Source organism: Taudactylus pleione, unplaced genomic scaffold (genome assembly GCF_031769625.1).
Source record: "Taudactylus pleione unplaced genomic scaffold, aTauple2 ptg000017l, whole genome shotgun sequence".
NCBI classification, from domain to species: Eukaryota; Metazoa; Chordata; class Amphibia; order Anura; family Myobatrachidae; genus Taudactylus; species Taudactylus pleione.
Window position 1 is genome coordinate 15,770,145 of NW_028284419.1, and position 23,763 is coordinate 15,793,907.

Here is a 23,763-nt window from a genome sequence, read left to right on the forward strand (position 1 = left end):
GACAATGATCCCCCCCCCATAGCTCCATAGGCTGTATTTTGCTCACACAGCGTGTCCATCACTTTATTACATGCCAACATTCTGTTTGTTCAATAGATCCTTTCTGTATGGTTATACTGTATATTCATTGTGTTGGATTTTTTTCTTTATACTATATCCATTTTTGTATTGTATTAATTACCGATATGCTTCCAGATCAATAAAAAGATTCAAAAGAAAAACACAACATACAAACGTTATTACATAGAAGATTTCAGGCTTCCCTTTTTGCTTCAGCTAAGGCATATATCGGGAGCTTCAAACGGGGAGATCTGTGCTGGAGAAGATACCTAACTAAGTGTTTTTGATTTTTCTAATACCTGATAAGCCTACTTTCACGCTTGCAGACAGAAATATCCTTATGACACATATCGAGAAGCAATATGTGAACAAATTTTCTCTACCTTCATGGTTTTCCTCTACTCTCCTTAGTAGACATACCCCTGTGTCACATATACAACGACACAGGCACTGCGCTGTGATCACATTAGACTAGATAAAATGTTCGTTCATGCAATGGAGCACACACTATATAAATAAAAATGGATTTTACTTCTGAAAAATGAATACACACAATACATACAATACATGAAACATATAAAAACACTCAGCATAAGAATATAAAACGAATGAATGGATATTTGTATCAGAAGATAGATCTTCTATTAAGCATGTATATGACAGTTAGAAACAAATCAGTTCCATTGTATCACATCAAAAAAAATTGAATAATACTGAATATGTCCTTGTACATGTTATTTAAAAGTACTGCATTCTGACACCTGAAATGAACAACTGGAATGGTTGTCTTTATCTTGTAGATATAAAGAGTGGTATTAAGTCCTGCTGGCGTCCCAGCATTAATAGACTCGGGTAAAAACCAGGTATAATGTGAGACTTCTAGTGTATTGTGAAGTCTCCCTGTGGGAGAGTGTATCCGTCGGCACATATGAGGATTGAGCGGCAGACAGATAGTTTCCTTCTCTCCGTGTAACTTGTATAGGAGAGAGTGTGTCTTACCGCTGTCAGGAGCTGAATGGCAGCGCTCTCCCAGACTAATGAAGTCGCTGTGGGGGGCTGGATGATAGCGCTCCTTGAGACCAAAAAAAAGTCTCTGTATTAGAGAGACAAAACGCGTTTAATGTTGTTTGTCTAGTTCGTTGTTTTGCATTTACAATGGTGATTGTTATTTCTATGTTCCCATGGTTACCCATGATTGGAACTTTGCATAGTCTCCGAAACACCATAACTGTAGCTTTTTTATACTATCTCTTAGTGAGTGCGCTATTGTTTCTTGCATTATACCTTGCAATTTATACCATTAAAACTACACTTATAAGAATTTTTTGACTATGAACGGAAGGTGACTTCCGGTTTAGCGCTGCGGTGCGTTCCACAGGGTGGAACGCAAGCGCGTATTGTTATGCCAACGGATGAAGCAGGTGCGTCATATCCTGTGTCTGTGACATGTGACTTCCGGCTTGGATGTCGGCGGAGACACACGTGGAGTGGTATCATGGCGCTGTGCTATTTAGATGCTGATTAAGAGTGAGTATATGGATACAATAAGACTATTACTTGAATTAATTACAGGACATTAGGTTGGCGCGAATAACGCGGTGTTTGGGGGCGTGTCTTGTCCCTCTTATGGGTATTTATGGCGGCATGGTGGTGGTGGCTAGATATGGTTCTCTCTGCTTCTGGAGTCTTGGGGTCTTGAGAAAGGTCCTTCTGTGGGACCGAAACATCGACTTACATCATGGAATAAATATCTAAAAAGAAAACTTCTGTCCTGTTGATATACTAGCCTGGTGAGTGCTCCCTTACATGGAATATATATATATATATATATATATATATATGTAATTCACTTATTCCAGAGAGGGTCAGGTCCCAGAACAAGTTTACATAGAAACCAGCATATCAAAAGAGATGGCTAACTGAAACTACAATCTAATTAGCATTTGTATACCAGTGGCCTGCTCTCACACTGTTGGGACAGGAGTTTCAAGGTGGAGGTTTGGGATGCCCTTTTATGGAAATGGCCTCACAGGTGAGGGGCAGGAGTATGGCATTCACACTGTGGACACTCACAGAGAAATAGGTTGAGAACACACATGCTAGCAGACACACGGAGCAGGGAACAACTGGAAGAGAGAGGTCTTCCTCTCACAAGACAACCAAAAATGGGACTTTGTACTCCTGGAATATGGCTAAGTATATTGTTGTTAAACTGTACAGTAGTTAGTCTATTTGGGTATCTGTAGCTATTTGTGTGTTAAGCTGTAATGTAGCTTATAAAGATTGTATGTAACAAGTTTGTAGTTAAAGGAATTCATAAGCATACAGTGGATGATATAGTGTGATCTAGCCTGTAAGATTATCATCCATGCTGCAGTGTACAATTATCTGTTTATTCTGGTTGTATTATCAGCATGCAGGAAAGGGATTGATCATGGAGTTTTTGTAGTATGTGAAACAGAACTATGGTATTTGTAATGATTGGTGCTGGTTGATATAATTGTTTGAGATCCGCTGGTGAGCTGTGTTAGGGCCTGGAACCAAGTACTTGATTCATTGGAATGGGGAATTACTAGTAGTGTGATTATGGCAATAAGACTGGCATAGGTTTCAGTGTTATGATAGAATTGTGTACTGTGAGTACTGGTATTTTGGCTACTATATGGTGCTCACTATCTGAATAAGTTTGTATAGTATCATGAATGTAATCATAGGCTGGTATCAGTGTTATATCATGGAAGTTTAATTAATAACAGCTTTGAATGATATAAGTAATAACAGTGTGTAAGATAGAGACTGCAGTTTTTGTTAAAGATGGTTACCAGCAAGTGGGTTAGACAAATGGCATTACATGTGATACTCCCCTCCCCCCATTGAAACATGTGCTTGATTCATGGAAGTTGTGAATTAATTAGGGAAGTGCAGGCTCGGATAGGTTCGAGTTTGCACGTTGAGTTCGGATTTTTCCCTCCAAAAAAACGGAACTCAGAAAGAGGCTAAACGTCATCTTACATGGACGAACATCATCATTCCTGGACAAAAGTCCAGGAATGATGATGTTCGTCCATGTAAGATGACGTTTAGCCTCTTTCTGAGTTCCGTTTTTTTGGAGGGAAAAATCCGAACCCAACGTGCAAACTCGAACCTATCCGAGCCTGCACATCCCTAGAATTAATAAATAAAGACAACCATTCCAGTTGTTCATTTCAGGTGTCAGAATGTAGTACTTTTAAATAACATGTACAAGGACATATTCAGTGATTATAGTTATAATTCTACCCAGTTTTGTTGTTGTATAGTACAAATAGATTGTTGTAGTTATTATCATTGTGATCATTAATGGATACATGATTTACAGAGTTACAACATAATGTGAGTTTTCTTACTTTCAAAATGGAGTGTATTATCTGAGTTTTCAAAATGGAGTTTGGCTAGAGACCATGCAGTTTGGACAATAGGGCATGTGTCATTCCCAACCCCCCCCCCCCACACACCCCCTCACCAGCCATCTTGGAAATGTGCTCTCAGCAGACATCTCTCTCGCTCTCTCTCGCGCTCTCATTGTATGGTTGTATTTTGCAGTTTAATCACTGTTTTATGCATATGTATATCAACTGTACCTTGTCATTGTATAAATCTATTTGCGCTAATTGTATTTAAATCACAGCATGTAACTATCTGTACTTTTCTTGAATAATAACTTTTGTGCGTTGGACCACAAGTGCCAAAGTCTGAGCATTTATTGGGGTGTGCGACTGTTCATAGTGCTACTTAGCGCCATCTATGTTTAGAGGTTTATAGGCTGGATTGTACCAAGGTTTAATCAGGATATAAGAGCATTTTAGGTGCAAGTGTACAATGTGCATCCTAAAAAACTGATGTTGATGTTCATTCTTAAAGTGGAACACTCAAACAGTTCTAGGTCAAAAATGTTTAACCTCGGGGAAGGTTTATGGAAGTCTAAGGTATTTTAACTACTATGACTTTTAATCTAATAATTCCTTGGTGTGCTATAGTATTAATTGAGGATAATAAATGTTACTTTGTAACAATTGTTAGAGTGCATATTATTCTACTGTGTACAATAAGGAAACTGTGCAATCGTGACAGAAAATTTAAGCTAGCTCAAGGTTGTACAGTGACTATTACATTATATATTTCTTGGTAACGAAGGCTTTTGGAAATTGCAACACCATCCAAAAAGTATAGGATTGCTGTTTTCTTAACCACAGTCATTTAAATAAACTGCTGAGAAATACGGTTTCAAATTCAGAAATACTGCAAATCTTACATAACAAGTCATTACTGCTATTATGTATTTCATTTTATTTATTAGTGGTGTGCTAATTAACGTGACTACCCAAAAAAAGTTAATACTACTGTTTATTTAACCAATGTGTTCCAGGTGCGGATTGGGCATTACTGTCTTTGGGAAAAATCCTGGCGGGCCGATTGGTTGTGGGGCTGATGATCTGTTTGTCGGGGAGATGAATCATGTTGATCTGTCTGTGGGGGAGGGGGGAGGAGTCTGCTATACTAGGGGTGGAGGAGATGATGATCTGTCTGTGGGGAGGGGGGTTCTGTGCTAAGGGGAGATGATCTGTGTGTGAGAAAGAAGAGCTATTCTGTGCTAGGGCAGGAGGACGCCATTGAGGAGACTCAGGAAGAGACTCAGGAAGATGGCGCTGGGGAGACATAGGATGATGGCGCTCAGGAGATATAGGAGGATGGCACTGTGGGGAGACACAGGCAGATGGTGCCAGAGAGAATTGGAGGTGGCACTGGAGAGGCGCAGGGGGATAGCGCTGAAGAAACACATGAGAGGGGATAGGCTGGAGACACACCAAGCGATGGTGCTGGAGACCCACATATAGGTTGGTAGGAACGCTGGTAATATTAGAAGAAAACACTGGGGCACAGTAATCTTCAGTAAGATAACAATAATAAAACCATATCCTGATGCAAACGGTACCAAATTAGCAAATATATTTTATTAATATAACATTTTTGATATAGGAAACTCCCATTTTGTCCTGCCCCAAAACTTCTGTTACTATGTATTATCTGGTTGAACCTCTGTTGCATGATGATGACATTGGCTTTATTGCTACACAAACAGGCGGCTTCCGGACCATGTGATCTCCTGCATGAATAGTGAATACCAACTTAAGAAACTGCCTGTCCAAGGAGGATCAATTTCTTCAGAGGTTCCCAGCTTCAGAGAAATCATATGGGTAAGAAAATACTCACCTGCTCGCTGTGCATATTCACTGCAGAGAGTGATTGGGGGCATGGCTATCATCTCCTGGAGCGGTGGGCATGCCCCCAGCATGAAAAAATGGGGAGAGTGGTTTGCAGGCATGGCATTTGACATTAGGCCCCAACGACTTTTCCTGCGGCACGCACGCATAGGGCCCCTTCCACATTTAAATTCCCAGTCCACCCCTGATGTGTTGTGTGAATTGGGGGCCCTAATATTTTTACCGTGTTTGTCTGCAATGAATAAATATACCGTTTTATTTTACATGTGTTTCGGTGTAGCAATAAGCCTAGCATTGTATTTAAAAAAACTCATCGTAGTAGTACAAGGAACTTATAATAAAGTTGTAATGGTTATGTCTGTACATAGACAGTTTTTGGAGAAATGTACTCCTTGGGACTGTCTATAAACTATGGAGACAAAAAAAAAACATGTTTTTTTTTCGTAATTTTTGTTTAGTCTGTCGTCTGTTCCGTCATCATGCAAAAACGACGGGATAAATTTGGATTGTGTTTTAAATATAGCTTAGTCACCTACAAAGAAACAGAGATCTGTATTCTCAATGTGACATCAGGAGGAGGAGCAATAAAGTAAAAACCAGACACTCAAGGCTTGATTCAGAGCCGGTCGCTCTGACCAGAGTGCTCGCTCTGAATCAGGGCCCTCCTACCTAAAAATGGAGCGGCCTCCTGGCCGCTCGCATAGCTGTGGGTGACCACCCACAGCTTATGCGAGCAGCCAAAAAGATGGTCGCGATGGTCCAGACCATCGCGACCATCGGGCTTGCGACGAGACCCTGCGGTAGGGTCTCGCTGCCGCAAGCCCTGGAGTGCTTTCAACCCCAGTATGTTAGGGACCTACCCTCAGAGGTTACCTGGGCGCGGTGGGTAGGCCCATAACCATGGCCATGATTATGCCAAAACCTCTTTTATTATTTGCAAAATGCTATTGCAAAATGTATTATATATAATGAGTAATGTTGGAGTTGTGCATCTGTAAATCTTTTTTATGTGTTGCCATGGTATCCAGCACACACTTCCTGTCAAAATGCAGGAACCACGTTATACTCTAGCGTGCGTTCCACTTGTGCCCACTTCCTGCGCCAGGTGCAGTATGACATGTTACCATGGCAACCCGCTTGTAATAACTAATAACCAAAGCCAGTTCATCAGCACTAGCGAGTGCACCTTTAATAGACTATTTCCTTGTTTATGGGACACAACACAGCATGTCACCATCATCACCAATAAGCTTTAGTAGTAGGATCAAACTAGCAATAATAGATAATCAGCCCAGATCATTTGAATGCAATCAAAACTATACCATGAACCAGTGTAGTAGGTATTAGACGGTAGTGATTGTCAGTAGAGAATTGTCAAACATCAATGTCTATAACATTGTAATAACATCTCATAACCTAATAAATATACATATAATCTTATATTCAAAAACTATTGTCACAGACTCCACAAATAACTTGCCCATATTAATACCAAAAAGTTGAAAAAATAAAAAAAATGAAAATAAAAATAAATCCATCTGGTAGTGCACCCCTGGGTAGTCAATATAGTAGCCTCCTTAATCCAAAAACATGCTCAAACTAAATGCTTAATTGAGACCACAAGGATGAATCATATACAGTTTTTAAGTCCACATCGCTTCCTTGCGAAGATGCAACTTGTGTTAATCACCACCCCTCTTTGGTGTAGGTATTTTGTCAATTATCATACATTTGATTGACAATAAAGAATGATTAACTTCACTACAGTGTCTGGCTACAGGTTTATCTGATGTCCCATCAGTCAGAGCAGCCCTTATGGAAGACCTATGATTGGCCATTCGCTCTTTAAATTGATGAATCGTTTTACCCACATAATATAGGGAGCAGAGACCTATCAGAATATAGATCACATAATCAGTGCTGCAAGTTACTCGGTGTTGAATTTGCCCCTTTCGTCCCATATATGGATGATGAAAGAACTGGCCACTCATGCTCCTACTAGTGGTGCAGCCAGTACATCTGTAGCAGCATGGTTTGGACAAATTAAGCCAAGGTTTAATGTTTTAGTTATCTCAGGTCGCATAAGTATATCCTTAAGATTCCGGCCAGGCCTGAAACCTACCAGAGGTTTATCAGACAGTTGTGATTTTAATGCTGGATCAGTGGCCACTACATGCCAATGTTCTCTTACGGCTTTATGAACAATTACATCTGCTTTGTCAAAGGTGGTACTTATGACAAAGGGGTTGGCAGGGCTGGTCAACTGTTTCCTTTTATTACCCTCAATAAAGATTTTTCTGGCTTTCTGTAAACATCTGGCAGTTGTCTTCAGATCATAACCTCTCTCCAGGAAGCGATCTTGCATTTCTGACAGCTGTATATTAGCTGTATCAGGATCAGAGTTATTCCGAAGAACCCGAATGAATTGTGAGACTGGTAACTTCTGTTTTAATGAGACTGGGTGATGGCTCTTGTAATCCAAAAGTGTATTCCGGCTTGTAGGCTTTCTGTAGATTCTGTAACCATAGCCAAAGCCAATGGTGTATATAGTGATGTCCAAAAAAAAAAATCATGGTCAACCTAATTGGAGAATCCAATGAGTTTAACCCATTGAACATCTCCAATAAAGATTTCTCAGTCTTGTTCCAAATGAGGAATATGTAATCTATAAATAGATCAGCCCTCTTCAATTCAAGCGCCTGCAGTTTCCTGTAAGTGTCTGCTTCGCTATGACAATCAACAAGTCGCAGGGACAAATGTTCAGGGCTGCAGGCGTAGAACCCAGGACCAGCCGCTTTCTCCCATGGGCAGCTTTACGTGGCTTGCTCACGAGTTAGTAGCCCAAAGCATATTTCTGTGTTAATCCCTAAAGGAAAAACTGCAAATATTGTTTACAAAGACATTTTGTGATCAATGTTACAATATAAAATATACATCACACTATTAGATGCCACAACTGTCTTTGAAAAATTAGTTTCACTGAGCAATAAACAGAGATCCACACAAGTCAAGCTGTGGGCAAACGCTAGTATTGTAATAATAATATAATATAACCATCTACTTCCTTGCTGGAAAAATCAAGCAGCAGGTACAGATGCGAATACAGTATAAAAGGATGACCATGGTGCTGTATGAGGTCAGTTTGAAAACATACAACCGTGGGCTTCTATGTCCCACGTCCTTCCTTTGCAGGGATTTTAGATTTTCTGGTATCTGCCACAATTATGGTCAAGTTGTAGCTTTATTGAAATATTGTTAAATTCAACAATAAAAGTTAAAAAGGTGACAGGAGGCCACTTAGACATGAAGGACTATATTTTGGATGGTAGCTGTCACGGGGTAGGGTCTACAGTCCACGCAGACTTTCTCCATCTTTCCCCTTTTTCCTTTCCACCCATCCAATTAGATTTTCTATTCCTTTGTTAAGGCGGGTACAGTAAATGCTACAGCCAAACATTTAAAATGGACTAATGGTAGACGAGAGGTCATTACATTTGGCTATAAGACGACACAAGAGGGCTCATCCTGCATGGAGGCCTTCAAGAGTGAAGCCAAAAAAGTGGTCAGTGAAGACTTGCAAAGGGCAGATGTGTGTGTGTGTGTGGGGAATGACAACCCAAATGTCACACGATAGTGGGACAGGCATAGCAGAGCCCCTTCCTCTCATACCAAGCAGGGTCCCCTCCTCTTATACAATGGTAATAGGAGCTGTGTCCGAGGCACTTCTGTCACAATCGCCACCTTTTCATCAATCTCCATAAACACTGACATCACATCTGCCACACACATCTACAGCCCCCTGTCTCGTTATTTCATGGGCTTGTATGGGCAACAGAGCTGTAACTAGCGGTCTCCGATTGTTGCTGCTGCCCAGGTTCTCAGGGTTAACATTGTTGCTGCCCCAGTGGCTTCTGCATTTGGACTGCAGGGTGCCTTGAATAGCATCCTACAGCCAGTAGAATTTCTCCAGAAATCCCTAAGGGATCCAATGGATGCACAGAGCACCAGGCAGTGGTCTTCTTCCTAGTGGCAGTGGCCCCACTGCCATGGCATAACATTGTTCCATAATGTGTTCAGATGGGCAGGGCCAACACAGGGTGGAATATCACCCTGTTAGCACTGAAGACAGAATGCACACAGAAACTAGACAACTGAAAATAGATCACGTTGGCAGGAGCAATATAGCACAGCTTCAGAAAACCCACCAGCAGTCTTTACAATAGGACAGGAGAGACAATATAAAACAAATAATTCACAAATACAGGAACAAAAGAACATTTTGTAGGACAAACTAGGAGATGCCATGACAGACACTTGAGCAATCATATCAGTAAGAATGTTATCCATCCCTGCTCTTCTTCAGGCTTTTAAAAGCTTCTTGTAAAGTTGAGAATCTCAAAGGAGCATCAGTAAAGTAAATGACATGTACAAACTTTAAGGGCAGGGCTAGAATGTCAGCCCTCTGTACATCTGATGTTTGACACTGGCTCTTTTGTGGCATTGAACTGAGGGCCTGATTCAGAGCCGGACGCTCAGACAAGAGCGCTCGCTCTGAATCAGGGCCCTCCTACCTGTTATTGAAGCGGCCTCCTGGCCGCTTGCATAGCTGTGGGTGACCACCCACAGCTTAGGCGAGCGGCCAAAAAGATGGACGCGATGGTCAAGACCATCGCGACCATCGGGCTTGCGACGAGATCCTGCGGTAGGGTCTCGCCTGCCGCAAGCCCAGGAGTGCTTTTGGCTCTATCAGAGCCAAAAGCACTCCCACTGACATCACTAGTGATGTCAGTGGGGCCGGCCCCAGACGGTAGGCGTTCCCATGGGAACGCCTCCGTCTGGGCAGCCACGCCCACCAAAGGGGGCGTGCTGTCACTCACCATCAACAGCACGCCCCCTTTGGTGCGAGACCCATAGCGGGAGCTCCCTCAGTCGTGTGCATGCGCACTAGGGCACCATCAACTCGATTGCGAGCGCTCAGTGCTCGCGAGCGGGTCAGAATCAGGCCCTGAGTGTTCATCAAGAAGACTTGGGGGTAGATTTACTAACGATCTACTTTAATCGATTGCTGATCGATTTTAGATCGATTTTGCATATAGGTTGTGTTTCTGGGGCTAAATCACACATTTACTAACAGCCAATTTTTGTTTGTTTTTTAAGGTTAGGAAATGTGTGATTTAGCCCCAGAAACACAACATCGATGCTGATGTCAATTTACCTCATGGGCATATCTGCCAAGAAAAGAGAAGGTCATGACCTCAAGAAGACTGCCAATAATCAGACAAGTGTGGTACCAAATTGAGAGGAGAGCAGGAATGCATTAATACTGTCCAGGTCAGACTGGCCCACAGAGGGTACAGGGGAAACCTCCAGTTGGCCCCACTGCCTGAGAGCCCAACCCCTCCTCTAGGGTTCAGGTTCCAGACTGTGCACTTGAATTCTACGTTACACGTACGATACATGTTACTGCACAGGATTATGGTATTATCTACAATGCATTGCTGTTATTAATCTCGTATATTATAATGCATGCTTATTTACTATATTATATTTTTTAAAGGGGCTCAGACTATGCAATAATGGTTAGCCAAGCCTTTGTGGAGGCTGACCACACCCCGTCTGGAGGCTGGTCACACCCGCTAAGTATGGGCCCCTCTCATTGCTTTTCCCCACTGGGCCCTTCATGCACGAGTCAGACACTGAATACTGTAGTACACAGGGTTGTATGTAGTGGGACTGAAATAGATATACGCTTGCCTGAACTGCGAACAAGTCCGTGAAAAAAAATAAAAGCTGTATAATACCCCTTTTACACTGAAGCTAAAGCCCGGGTTATAGCAGGGTTAACCCGGGCAGCTCCTTGGTGTAAAAGGGGAGAGGATTGGATCGCCAGTTCGAGTGACCCGGCAATCCAACCCAGGTAAATAGCAGGGTTTAATACAGCAGTAACTTGTGAAATCCTGCTGTGTGTACGGCGCCCTCCGGGTCTCGATGACCTGCAGTGCGCCGTAAGCTGGCCGATTGGTCCGGCTTCAGTGGAGCTTGGAGATGACGTCATCTCTAAGCATCCACTTTCACGCCGGAAAAGCCAGGTCTATGCAGACCCGACTGCAGTGTGAGCGGCGCCGACTCGGGAATATCCTGAGTCGGCGCCGGCTAAATTCCAGGTCTGATCCGGATAGGAACCCTGTTCCAACTCCGGGACAGACCCGGAATTTTGGTGGAAAAGGTGTTTAAATAGGAAAAGCACCATCAGTAGATATACTCCATGGGCTCTTATTAATTTAATCAACTCTGCTGTATAATTTGTATTAATTTTATACATTTGTTTTAATTTTTTATTTTTTTTTCATTTAATGAAATGTTCAGTTTTATTTGAAGTTCCAGAAATAATAATAATCTGTATTTATAGTGTTTCACATGTGGTCTTACTGATGGAGTAGACTTTTTGAGAAATAGTACACAATGGCTAAGGATTACATCCTTAATAGCTATTGACAAATTGTACTGGTTTAGCATTAAAAAGTACAGGATCTACAACTTAAATAAAAAGCATTCTGTGTTGCTCACTACAATAAACCATGCTGCTACTACTGTAACTACTTATATTCCTTCCTACTCGCCGTATGATGAAATAAAACATTTTATCATCATCTACTATTCTAATCAGAACAAATCTAACCCGATTCTGTCCATGGTTGAAAAGCTATAGTGGCCGATGCACAGTGGCTATCATTATGGACAGCCTCAGAAGCAGATTTACTATCTCATGCTAATGCCAAAATTTATAGGACTAATGCAGGGGTTCGTGCATCTGCAAGCGAAGAAAGTCATGCCGGCCGTGGATTTTACACCATCCACCGCAACGGCCATCGTTTGTACTGCCACTCGCACCAGTCCCATGCTAATAAGTGCAAGAGATCCATCAGAAAAATACTTCCACTCACCGTGCATGAGTCTCAGAATCGCACAGAGGTTTAGCTACACACCCACAAGGGCAGGGGCTGGCTGGCAACTTTTAGCCTGGGGGGCAAATGCATGCAGGCGGCCCTGGCAGAGGAGTAGTGTGTAGCCAGGGTGCCCGAAGAACGTGCGTGCTACGGCGCGCCCCCCCCTCAAGTGTTCCAGGGAGGAGGCTGGCCATATGGGATTGATGTAAAGTAAAAATAAAGATTAGGGACAGCCCCGTCGTGGTGCCCATATGCAGTGCCCCTCTGTGCCCCAGGAGAGGACCCCCTTATGAAGGCCTCCAGTAGTGCCCCCAGTAGTGATCCCCCCCTATGCAGTGTCCCTTATACAGTGCCCCCAGTAGTGGTCCCCCCTGTGCAGTGACCCTTGTGCCCCCAGTAGTAAGCCCCTTATATAGTGCCCCCAGTAGTGGTACCCCTATGCAGTGCTCCTTATATAGTGCCCCCAGTAGCAGTCCACACCCCATGCAGTGCCCCCAATAGTGGTAACCCTTATGCAGTGCCCCCTAAATAGTGGTCCCAGTTGTAATCTCCCCCCTATGCAGTACCCCCAGTATTTCCCTATTTATAGAGCCCCCAGCAGTGGTCCCTCGATGCAGTGCCCCCAGTGGTAGTCCCCTCCCCCTATGTAGTGCCCCTAGTAGTAGTCCCCTCCCCCTATGCAGTGCCCCTAGTAGTTGTCCCCTCCCCTTGTAGTGCCCATAGTAGTAGTCCCCCCCCTTGTAGTACCCCCAGTAGGAGTCCCCCCCCTTGAAGTGCCCCCAGTTATAATCCCCAGTAGTGGCCCCCCCTTGTAGTGCCCCCAGTAGTGATCTCCCCCTTGTAGTACCCCCAGTAGAGGTCTCCCTCTTGTAGTGCCCCCAGTAGTAGTCCCTCCCTCTTGTAGTGCCCCCAGTAGTAGTCCACCCCTCTTGTAGTGCCCCCAGTAGTGGTTTCCCCTTTGTAGTGCCCCCAGTAGTAGTCCCTCCCTCTTGTAGTGCCCCCAGTAGTCCCCCCTTGTAGTGCCCCCAGTAGTACTAGTCCTCCCCTTGTATTGCCCCCATTAGTAGTAGCCCCCCCCTTGCAGTGCCTCCAGTAGTGGTTCCCCCAGTAGTGGTCTCCCCCCTTGTAGTGCCAGCCCCCCCCCAGTAGACACACATAGTAAAAAAAAAAAAAAAAACACTTACCTGAATCCCCGCTCCTCTGTCCTTCACCGGGCCGGGCCACTCTGCATTATGTGAGAGACGTCATATGACGTTGACGCCTCTCCCATTGCTCACTGCGGGAGCCGGAAGATGGAGCGGCTCCTGCAGTGGGCGCAGCAGCAGTTAATGAGAGTCTGACAGACTCTCATTGGCTGCTGCTTACAACAAACACACAGCTGCCGGAGCCGGCGGCTGTGTGTTTGTCACTTGTGTAGCGCTGACCAAACTCTGTGTGGTCAGCGCTACACACGCGGTGCAGTCTGTGTCACAGTGACACAGACTGCCCACGGACCGCATGACGCTGCGGCCCGGACGGCACATGGCACCCTGCCCCCCGGCCCAGCCCGTCACTGCACAAGGGGATGTAGTTGGCATCACAGCAAACACAATGCTGGCGCTCCCCGGCCCCGGAATCCCAACACGAGTCCGAATCCCGGCTCAGGAAATCCCGGCGGATCACAGCCGCCGGGATTTCCTGAGCCGGGATTCTTGTGAGTGGGTTGGGTACTCTACTTCAGCGCACACAGTGCTGGTGGTCAGAATCCTGGCACCAGAATTCCGAAGGTTGGAAATCCCGACGCCAGCAGGTAAGTAATATAACCCTAACACTCCCCTTAGAGCATAACTCTAACCCCTAAACCTAACCGTTAGAGTTATGCTCTAAGGGGAGTGTTAGGGTTATATTACTTACCTGCTGGCGTCGGGATTTCCAACCTTCGGAATTCTGGTGCCAGGATTCTGACCACCAGCACTGTGTGCGCTGAAGTAGAGTACCCAACCCACTCACAAGTTAGGGCAGATCCACATTGTTGCAGTCTCCGAAACACCCACTTTCATGTAAAGACAGATCCGGTCAAGTTATTTCTATCTCAGGATAGGACAGAGATATGCAAAAATGTGTAAATTAGCATCTGCACTTGCGCTGTATCCAGAGACTCTGCGCAGGGACGTAAACATTGAGATTGGCGCTTGGACACAATAGGATTCTTTAAATATTGAATAAAAAAATAAAAAAAATAAAATTGTAAACTTTTGTTAACAAAAATAGTCGAGAATAAGTGTATCTTTAAATTTTATTTTATGTAAACTAAAGTGGTAGTATCTAGTTTGGTGGCATTATGACCTGCCTAAGGGTGAGGTTTGGTTGCGGGAATATGAATGCTGCAAACCAGCTGTGGGAGACAACTATCTTTAAACATAAAATGTGTTTCTTTGAAGTACATGTCATTTGTCTTTATTTTGCAACATAAAACTGCATTAAGTTATATTGCACAGAGTCAACAACCATTTTACTTTGGTAGCAATAAAACATACCAAACATGTTTTTTTTGGCATGATTGACAATGCACTGAATGAGAAACCTTAGACAAGTCCTAAAAGCAATAAGCTTGCCACATACATAAGTGCAGTAACTCATATGAAAGTGCATATTTTACATATGAATAGAATTCAATTTAATATGTCCTTTAATATCTAAATATCATACATTTACAAAAAAGGGAGGAAGGGGATTAACACAGATAAGATCATTTTAAATTTTGTTGAAAATTAAGCCTGCAGCTTTTTCCCTTTTTAACCAAGTGCTACCAAAATATAAGGAACATGCCGCACCCAAGAGGAGATGTATCAAACCTTGGAGAGATATAAAGTGGAGAGAAATGAAGTACCAACCTATCAGCTCCTGTCATTTTTTTCAAACAGTCTGTAAAAATATGAGATATGGTAAGAACTTACCCTTGTTATCTCTATTTCTACGAAGTCCATAGGGTTCCACAGGATACCTTGGGGTATAGGTGTGACGTCAGTCGCAGGGCACCAAAGAGTTAAGCTTTCAGCCTCCCAGGATGCACTAGGTCCCCCTCCTATACCCCGCCCCCGGGCCAAGGCACCTCAGTTAGTTACCAAGCCATAGGCCGGAGGAGGAGAAGGAAGAGAGAGAACAAAGATCTGGACACATACAAGAATCACATTCTCACCAGAGGGAGACGGAAAACCGGTGACCAGAGCAAAGCCCCTCTGCAGCACAGGTGCGACAGGGCGGGAGTCCTGTGGAACCCTATGGACTTCGTAGAAATAGAGATAACAAGGGTAAGTTCTTACCATATCTCATATTTTCTACTTCAGGGTCCATAGGGTATCCACAGGATACCTTGGGGATGTCCCAAAGCAGTATCCTTTAAGGGTGGGGACGCTCCTGTGCAGAAAGGAGAATCCGCCGCCCGAAGGAAGCATCCTGAGAGGCGAAGGTGTCAAACCTGTAATACCTCACGAAGGTATGGACAGAAGACCACGTAGCAGCCTTGCAGATCTGAACTGCCGAGGCACCACGTCGAGCTGCCCACGAAGGACCCACAGACCTAGTGGAATGAGCCTTCAGAGAAGGAGGGACCGGTAGGCCTTCATGAAGATAAGCTTCAGAAATAGCCATACGGATCCAGGCTGCCAAAGTTTGCTTTGAAGCAGGCCAACCCTTTTTACGGAAGTCAAAGAGGACAAACAAAGCGTCCGACTTCCTAAACGAAGAAGTGCGGTCAACATAAGTCCTTAAGGCCCGCACAACATCCAAAGAGGCCTCACCCACGGAAAGACCCGGTGAGTTAAAGGCCGGAACAACTATTTCCTCGTTAATATGAAACTGGGAAACAACTTTGGGAAGAAACTCGGGCCGAGTGCGGAGCACTGCCCTGTTCCCATAAAAAACCAAGAAAGGGGGTCTACAAGAAAGAGCCCCTAACTCAGAAACACGTCTGGCCGAAGCAATGGCCAGAAGGAAAACAGTCTTAGCTGTTAGCCATTTAAGATCCACTGAGCCCAGTGGTTCAAACGGCGGTCCTTGGAGAGCCCTCAGGACCACAGCCAAATCCCAAGGCGCCACAGGTGGAACAAAGGGCGGCTGAATGCGGAGAACGCCCTGCATAAAGGTGCGCACATCCGGGATTGTAGCAATCCTACGGTGAAACCAGACAGATAGGGCCGAAACCTGTACCTTCAAAGAAGCAAGGCGAAGCCCATGATCTAGTCCCGCTTGCAGGAAGGCGAGAATCCGAGACAGACGAAACTCCCGCGGTGCATAACCTCTCGGTCGACACCACTGGAAGAACGTATGCCACACGCGATGGTATATCCTCGCGGAAGACGGTTTCCGAGCTCGCAACATGGTACGCACCACAGAGCTGGAAAACCCCCGGGACCTCAGCATGGCCGTCTCAACAGCCACGCCGTCAAAGACAGCCGAGTCAGGTCCGGGTGAAGGCAAGGACCCTGAGACAGAAGGTCCGGTCGTAGCGGCAACCGCAGAGGAATGTCCACGGACAGACCCTGAAGGTCTGAGAACCAGTGCCGTCTGGGCCACGCGGGAGCTATCAACAGGAGCGTCCCTCCTTCCTGTTTGAATTTCCGGATTACCCGTGGAAGAAGGGAGACCGGAGGGAACAGGTATGCGAACCGGAACGTCCACCGGACGGACAGAGCATCCACCAGAGACGCCCCTTCGTCTCTTGTGCGAGACCCGTACACCGGCAACTTGTTGTTGTGCCGGGACGCCATGAGGTCGATTTCTGGAAGACCCCACCTGTCCACCAGTAGTTGAAAAACGTCCGGGTGCAGGGACCATTCCCCCGGATGAACGTCCTGGCGACTTAGAAAGTCCGCCTCCCAATTGAGCACTCCCGGGATGAAGACCGCTGATATGGCCGGAAGATTGCGCTCCGCCCAAACCAGGATCCGAGAGACCTCTACGAGAGCCGCCCGACTGCGAGTTCCTCCTTGCCTGTTTATGTAGGCCACGGTGGTAGCGTTGTCCGACTGGACCTGCACCGGGCGACCCTGGAGAAACCGCTGTGCCTGCTGGAGAGCATTGAAGACCGCACGGAGTTCCAAGATATTTATTGGAAGCTCCGCTTCTGTCTGCGTCCACCTGCCCTGGAACAAGTGTGGACCCGAAACTGCTCCCCAGCCCCGAAGACTGGCGTCCGTTGTCAACAGGACCCAATTTGGAACCCAGAACGGACGTCCCTTGTTGAGGTGGGTCGTCTGTAACCACCACGTAAGGGACAGGCGAACCTCCTGGGTGAGCACAATCGTCTGGGACTTCAGAGACTGAGTCAGCCCGTTCCACTTGGACAGGATCAGGTGCTGCAGAGGTCTGGAGTGAAACTGGGCGTATTCCACCATGTCGAACACCGACACCATGGAGCCCAGTAACCTCATCGCCGAGTGTAAGGACACCCGGCGGCTGTGCAGACAACTGCGCACCCTTGACTGTAAAGCAGAGATCTTGTCCTCCATCACGAAGATCCTTTGCTGTCCTGAGTCCAATAAGGCTCCAAGATGCAGAATCCTCCGAGACGGGATTAGAGTGGACTTCTGCCAGTTGATTAGCCAGCCGTGCCGTTGCAGCAGTGCAATGGTCAGGTCCAAGTGGCGTAACAGGAGCTCTGGAGATCCTGCCACCAATAACAGGTCGTCCAAATACGGCAACATGCGGACTCCCTGCAGCCGCAGAGAAGCCGCCATGACCGCCATCACCTTGGTGAAAACACGTGGTGCTGTTGCCAGGCCAAAAGGTAACGCCCGAAACTGGAAGTGGTCGCTGCTGATTGCGAACCTGAGGAACTGTTGATGGCGCCAAAGAATAGGGACATGCAGGTAAGCGTCCTGTATGTCCAATGACACCAAGTAGTCCCCAGGTTCCAGCGCCAGAATGATGGACCGTAGGGTCTCCATCCGAAACTTCTGGACCCGCAAAGACTTGTTGAGTGCTTTGAGGTTGAGAATCGGACGATATGACCCATTGGGTTTCTGTACCAAAAATAGATTTGAATAGAAACCCTGGCCCCTCTGGGAGAATGGAACCGCCACTATAACTCCAGCCTGGAGCATAGTGTGCAATACCTTCCGCAGCTCCGTAGCCTTGTTCCGGTCCGATGGGAGACCCGTGGTGAAGAAGCGAGCCGGGGGTCTGTGCCGGAAGGAGAGGGCGTATCCGTGAGAAACCACCTCCAGAACCCAAGTGTCTGTCGTAGTGGTCGACCAACACTGGGCGAACTGTAGCAGGCGGCCTCCCACCCTGGGATCCCCAAAGGGAGGCCCGGACCGTCAGGCCGCAGGCTTGTCATCTGGCTTGGGGGCCGGACGTCTGGTACTCCATGCCTGCTTCCGGGGCTTGACCGATTTCTTAGGGCCAGCCTGTCGAGGAAACGACTGTGGTTTGGGCCTGCCCTGGGCCCTAGATGACCGAAAGGACGATGGTCCCGAACCAGAAGGAGCAGCGGCCGACGGGAGACAGGCAGATTTGGCTGCCGCCAGCGTGGCCACAATCTTATCCAGATCCGGACCGAAGAGAACTTCTCCGGTAAACGGTAACGCTTCCAGACCTTTCTTGGAATCTGCGTCCGCCTTCCAGGATCGCAGCCACAAGGTGCGACGAGCAGCTACCGCTGCTGAAGAAATTCTAGACACCAGAGTACTAATGTCTAGAGCCGCCTCGTTGATGTAGGTGGCCGAATCACGGAGATTGCCAATCAACTCCGCCTGATCGGCCGGACAGTCGGATTCAAAAGAAGCCTCTAATGAATCCGCCCAGCGCTCCATCGCTCTGGCAACCCAGCAAATGGCCATAGCCGGCCGTGCTGCCCCCCCTGCAAGGGAATAAGCGGACTTCAGGCAGATTTCTACCTTGCGGTCCGTAGCATCCTTAAGGGAGGACATGGATGGCATCGGCAATGTGGCACTACGGACAAGACGGGTCACGTGAGAATCCACCTGTGGAGGGGATTCCCACTTCGCAAAATAATTATCCGCGAACGGATAAGCCACCGCCAGGCGTCTCTGCGGCTGGTATCTTTTGCCAGGTTGTTTCCATGCCTCCTCTAAATGGTCCACCAACTGACCCGAAAGAGGAAAGACTGTGGCATCGCCCTTCACATCTTTGAAAAAGGCATACTTAGATTTAGCCGCTGGGGGAACTTCGTCCTCAATCACCAAGGCTGTGCGGACCGCCCGAATAAGTCCAGGAATATATACTTTGGACTTAGCATCAGCGTCCTTAGTATGGAGAGGTTCCTGATCGTAAGGATCTAGAATCTCCCCATCATCAGACGTCCCTTCGTCATCCTCATAAGGAGCGGACAGAGACGCCACCGGCCTTTTATGAGACCGCATCACAGACTCCCCTTGCAACACATCCGACAAGTGCTGTACAGAACTCGTCAGGGAGTTAACCCACGCTGGCTCCTGAGAACCCGGGAGCGGGGAAATAGGGAGACTGTGGGGTACCATCAATTGTCGTGGGAACCCCTGCATGGGTGACGACACCACAGACTGCTGGGACAAACCCATCGGAGTAAACGCGGGCTGCGGACCTAACTGGCCCACTAAAGCTGTTAACGCCTGAGCGAAACAAGCCCAGGGCGGCTCCTGTACCGGTGCTGTAACCGTAATAGGCCGCGCCATGGACAAACACTGCCGGCAAAGGCCCTCCGCGCTACCCTCCCCCTCCGCTAACGGTACTTTGCACGTGGTACACTGTAGCCGGAGGGGAAAATCACTTTCAGACATGATGGCACCACGTATGTGACCTCTCTCACCAATTAAGTATTAAATAGGCGAGAGACCACCCTGCAGCACCGCACCGCAAGGGCTTTAGCAGAAAGAACAGGGACAGTAATAAAGCTGACAGTTTAGATGAAGAAAAGATTACAGGCAGCAGCGCTAGCACAGTCACATACAATGCAGAGAAATAACAATTCCTGCACTAACAGCGCTGATCACTCAACTACACAGACACAGGGCCTGGTAGGACACAGCGCTGCATACACAGACCTGAGCCACAGCGGAGGAGAGGTATGCGGGGGGACCCAGACCACGATGCTTCCTTCCAGCGCTTCCAGCAGCGTTCACCATGCGTTCTGGAGAAGATGGCCGCCGAGGAGCAGAGAGGAGGCTGGCCTGGGGGAGGAGCGCTGCCACAGGACCAGTCGGCAGCATGCAGAGAGGGCTGTGTGCAGCGGGGGAGGCGCCGGCTGTGAGACAGGGAAGGCGCGCTCCCCTGGCATGCATTTAACCCCTGGGACGCCGCAGCGCTACCGCTCTGCTGCGGTCCGCTGTCCCCGGGGGTAGTGGAAGCGCAGGTTGGTCGCCTGGCTCCACGCTGCAGCCAGTCCCCAGGGAGCCCCCTGCCTGGGGACTTAGGACCATGTGATCAGCGGGGACCCACCGCGGGACCCCGCTGCTTACCTCTGTCCCCCTTGAATCCGGCCATGGTCCGGAGCATCTGGGGTCACCGCTAGCTGTGACCCCAGACGCCCACCAGCATCCCCGGATCAGTACCGGCGTTCTGGTACCGGCGGGGTGTAGGGAAGACAGCATGGACGTCAGGACTGACTGTCCATGCTGTACATCCAGTTGTGCAGCCACAGCTGCATGAAGAATAAGCTTCAGGGGCTCTTCTAGCCCCCACTCCAACAGGTGCACCCGACTCCGGCCGGGCACCAAACTAAACTGAGGTGCCTTGGCCCGGGGGCGGGGTATAGGAGGGGGACCTAGTGCATCCTGGGAGGCTGAAAGCTTAACTCTTTGGTGCCCTGCGACTGACGTCACACCTATACCCCAAGGTATCCTGTGGATACCCTATGGACCCTGAAGTAGAAATGGCAGTTACAGTAGATGCTGATTGGTTGGTACTTTATCTCTTTCTAAGCTTTGATACATCTCCTTCCCCGATAGGTGCTACACTTTTCATAGTATTCTGGGGTAAAATACAATATATACCACTAGAGGAAACAGATACATTCAAAATAATATGAAATTAACCAATTTTACGAGCAATGTGTAGGATAGGCTGAATTCACTTCAAACTAAAAATTGAACTTTTTATTCATTGTGCGTTCAGAGGTGGGCTGACAAATAGATTGAGGGGTTATTTGTCTCTACAGACCAGTACCTACAGTATATCACACACAAGAGTAGCTTATTTTAATTATTTCAGTTACTGCAGCATTATTATTACAGCTTTAGCAATTCATTTACCAATATTTTAAAACATGTCCACAGGAATAGGGCTACAGTTAGACAAAAATTCTTACACTTTCAATTTTGTAGGTGTGTTTTTTCTACATTTACTATTATACATAGTAAAAGGGACTGGGCATATGCTGGGCTACATCATGGTCTGCAACGCATTGTCCCCTCCCCTCCCTTCACTCTATCCCACCCCCATGCTTGCCACGTTCCTGGCGGCACGTTCCTGCTCTCCTGGCTCCCGCTGAGCTGTGGTGGATTTACTACGGGCTTCAGCCCTACAGCCCCTAGGAAAACTCTGCCACTGGACCTTACACAATTACTACATAAATTCCATCACGGAACACAAAATGAGTCAAAGGACAGGAATCTTTTCTATGTGGATAGATAGTATCAGCGGCCCATTGCATTAGCTGTACTCATCTCCTTCTTTATACATTGCAAGTTGGTGCACTAGACCACAGGTTCTCAAACTCGGTCCTCAGGACCCCAAAAAGTACGTTTTCCAGATATCCTCACAGAATCACAAGTTAAATAATTAGCTCTACCTGTGGACCTTTTAAAATGTGTCAGTGAGTAATGAATGCACCTGTGCATCTTCTGGGTGACCTGGAAAACGTGACCTGTGTGGGGTCCTGAGGACAGAGTTTGAGAACCACTGTACTAGACCATTCACAATACTAGACCTACTGTAGTTAGAGCCCTCACTACAGTGACATTTAAAAAAAGTAAAAAAAAAAAAATTAGATCCCAAAAGGTACAACAGATATAGGAATGTATTCATTTTAATTTGATTGCTTCAATATTCTGAATTATGCCTTAATAAACTTTTTTTTTTTTTTTTTTAAGATTTCTAGTAGAAAAGATGAAGGATACTTGGACAATTGAGACATATGGAGCCATACTGTACTTAGAGCCACAGAACACTAGGAGAAAGCGGTTGTATGGGCTCTTGTGTAAGGGGTGTGCCCAGTCACTGCAGGGGGTGCGACCAGCCGCTACATAGACTTGGCCAGCCATTACAGTTCATGTAATGGACCCTCTAATAGGGTAACAATGTATAATTCAAGGGCACATTTTGAAACCTGACAGAGGAAGGGGTGGGGCACTGAAGCAGGGTGACCCACTGGGGATTTTCCACTGTACCCGTGGGCCATTCTGACCCTGCACACGAACAGTTCTGACTGTACAAGCACACAGGGGAAGATTTAATAAAGCTTGGAGAGAGACAAAATCGGAGATAAATAGCACCAACCAATCAGCTCCTAACTGTCATTTTTCAAATAGCCTGTAAAGTGACAGTTAGGAGCTGATTGGTTGGTGCTATTTATCTCCAATTTTAATCTCTCTTCAAGCTTTATTAAATCTCCCCCAGACTCTCAGCTGGAAGTAAAAATATTGTACTCTTTAGCAATAACACTCAAATGCAAACTAAAAAACATACAGTATTTCATTGAACCATTCAACTTAAAGGCATAGGGAGAGAGGGGTCATTTATTTCTGTTTAATGAAAATCAAACTCTGCATGCAGTTATTTTTATTATTACAACCCAAACCACAGAAATTTCCATTAGAAAACAAATAAATTGTATAAAAAAAGGAAAAAAAAAATCCTACACTAATAGGTGAAAAGTTACTAACCCATAGGAAATTTGCATACACAAAACATTAAAATCAGAAAAAGTAGCAGTAGTAGTGAAACATGACAAATCACAAACATGAAGAGGACCTTAGAGGGCATTGACTCACATTTTGTATCCAGGTCATCAAGCATCGGCTGTGCACAGCTAAATCTTTGCAGTCACAGAAGTTTTGCAGCTCTTCTTGGCCTTTTTGCTGTTCTTCACGACAGATAAAACATTCTTTTTCTGTTTAACAGAAAGGAGAGAAAACGCTCAAAATCATCTGTTTCTTATTAAAGTTTAACCATTTGGTTTTCATTAAAGTAATTAAAACGTTCTCTTCAAATTGAGAAATGCCACAACCTGGAATTAAAAACATACAGTTAAGTTCCTGATCTGCTTGTATTAAATAGATACAGCTGAGCAAGTTAGTGCACACAATGCGTTTAAAAGGGTATGAAAACAAGCTGTTAGGAAAATATGGTTTTAATCTCATAAAAACACAATACTGAAAATCTCCATTTACAGTAAGTAAAAAGTTCAGACTTGCTAATCCTTTATATATTCTTTCTATTGTTGGAAATACTGCCCTAAAAAGTGGTTGAAAAAATTCTGAATAGGGTTTTCAACTTCAAATTTCAGCTTTGTATAT

The 23,763-nt window shown here is 46.1% G+C and overlaps 1 protein-coding gene across 1 annotated transcript in view; it reads right to left on the bottom strand.

The window, feature by feature from the left end:
* LOC148540826 (uncharacterized) overlaps nucleotides 1-23,763 on the bottom strand; it is a 634,690-nt gene that overhangs the window by 545,614 nt on the left and 65,313 nt on the right. The window contains exon 2 of the mRNA XM_088481958.1: nucleotides 23,239-23,357. Within this exon, the coding sequence (XP_088338084.1) occupies nucleotides 23,239-23,357 (119 nt within the window). The remainder of the gene's footprint in view (nucleotides 1-23,238; nucleotides 23,358-23,763) is intronic.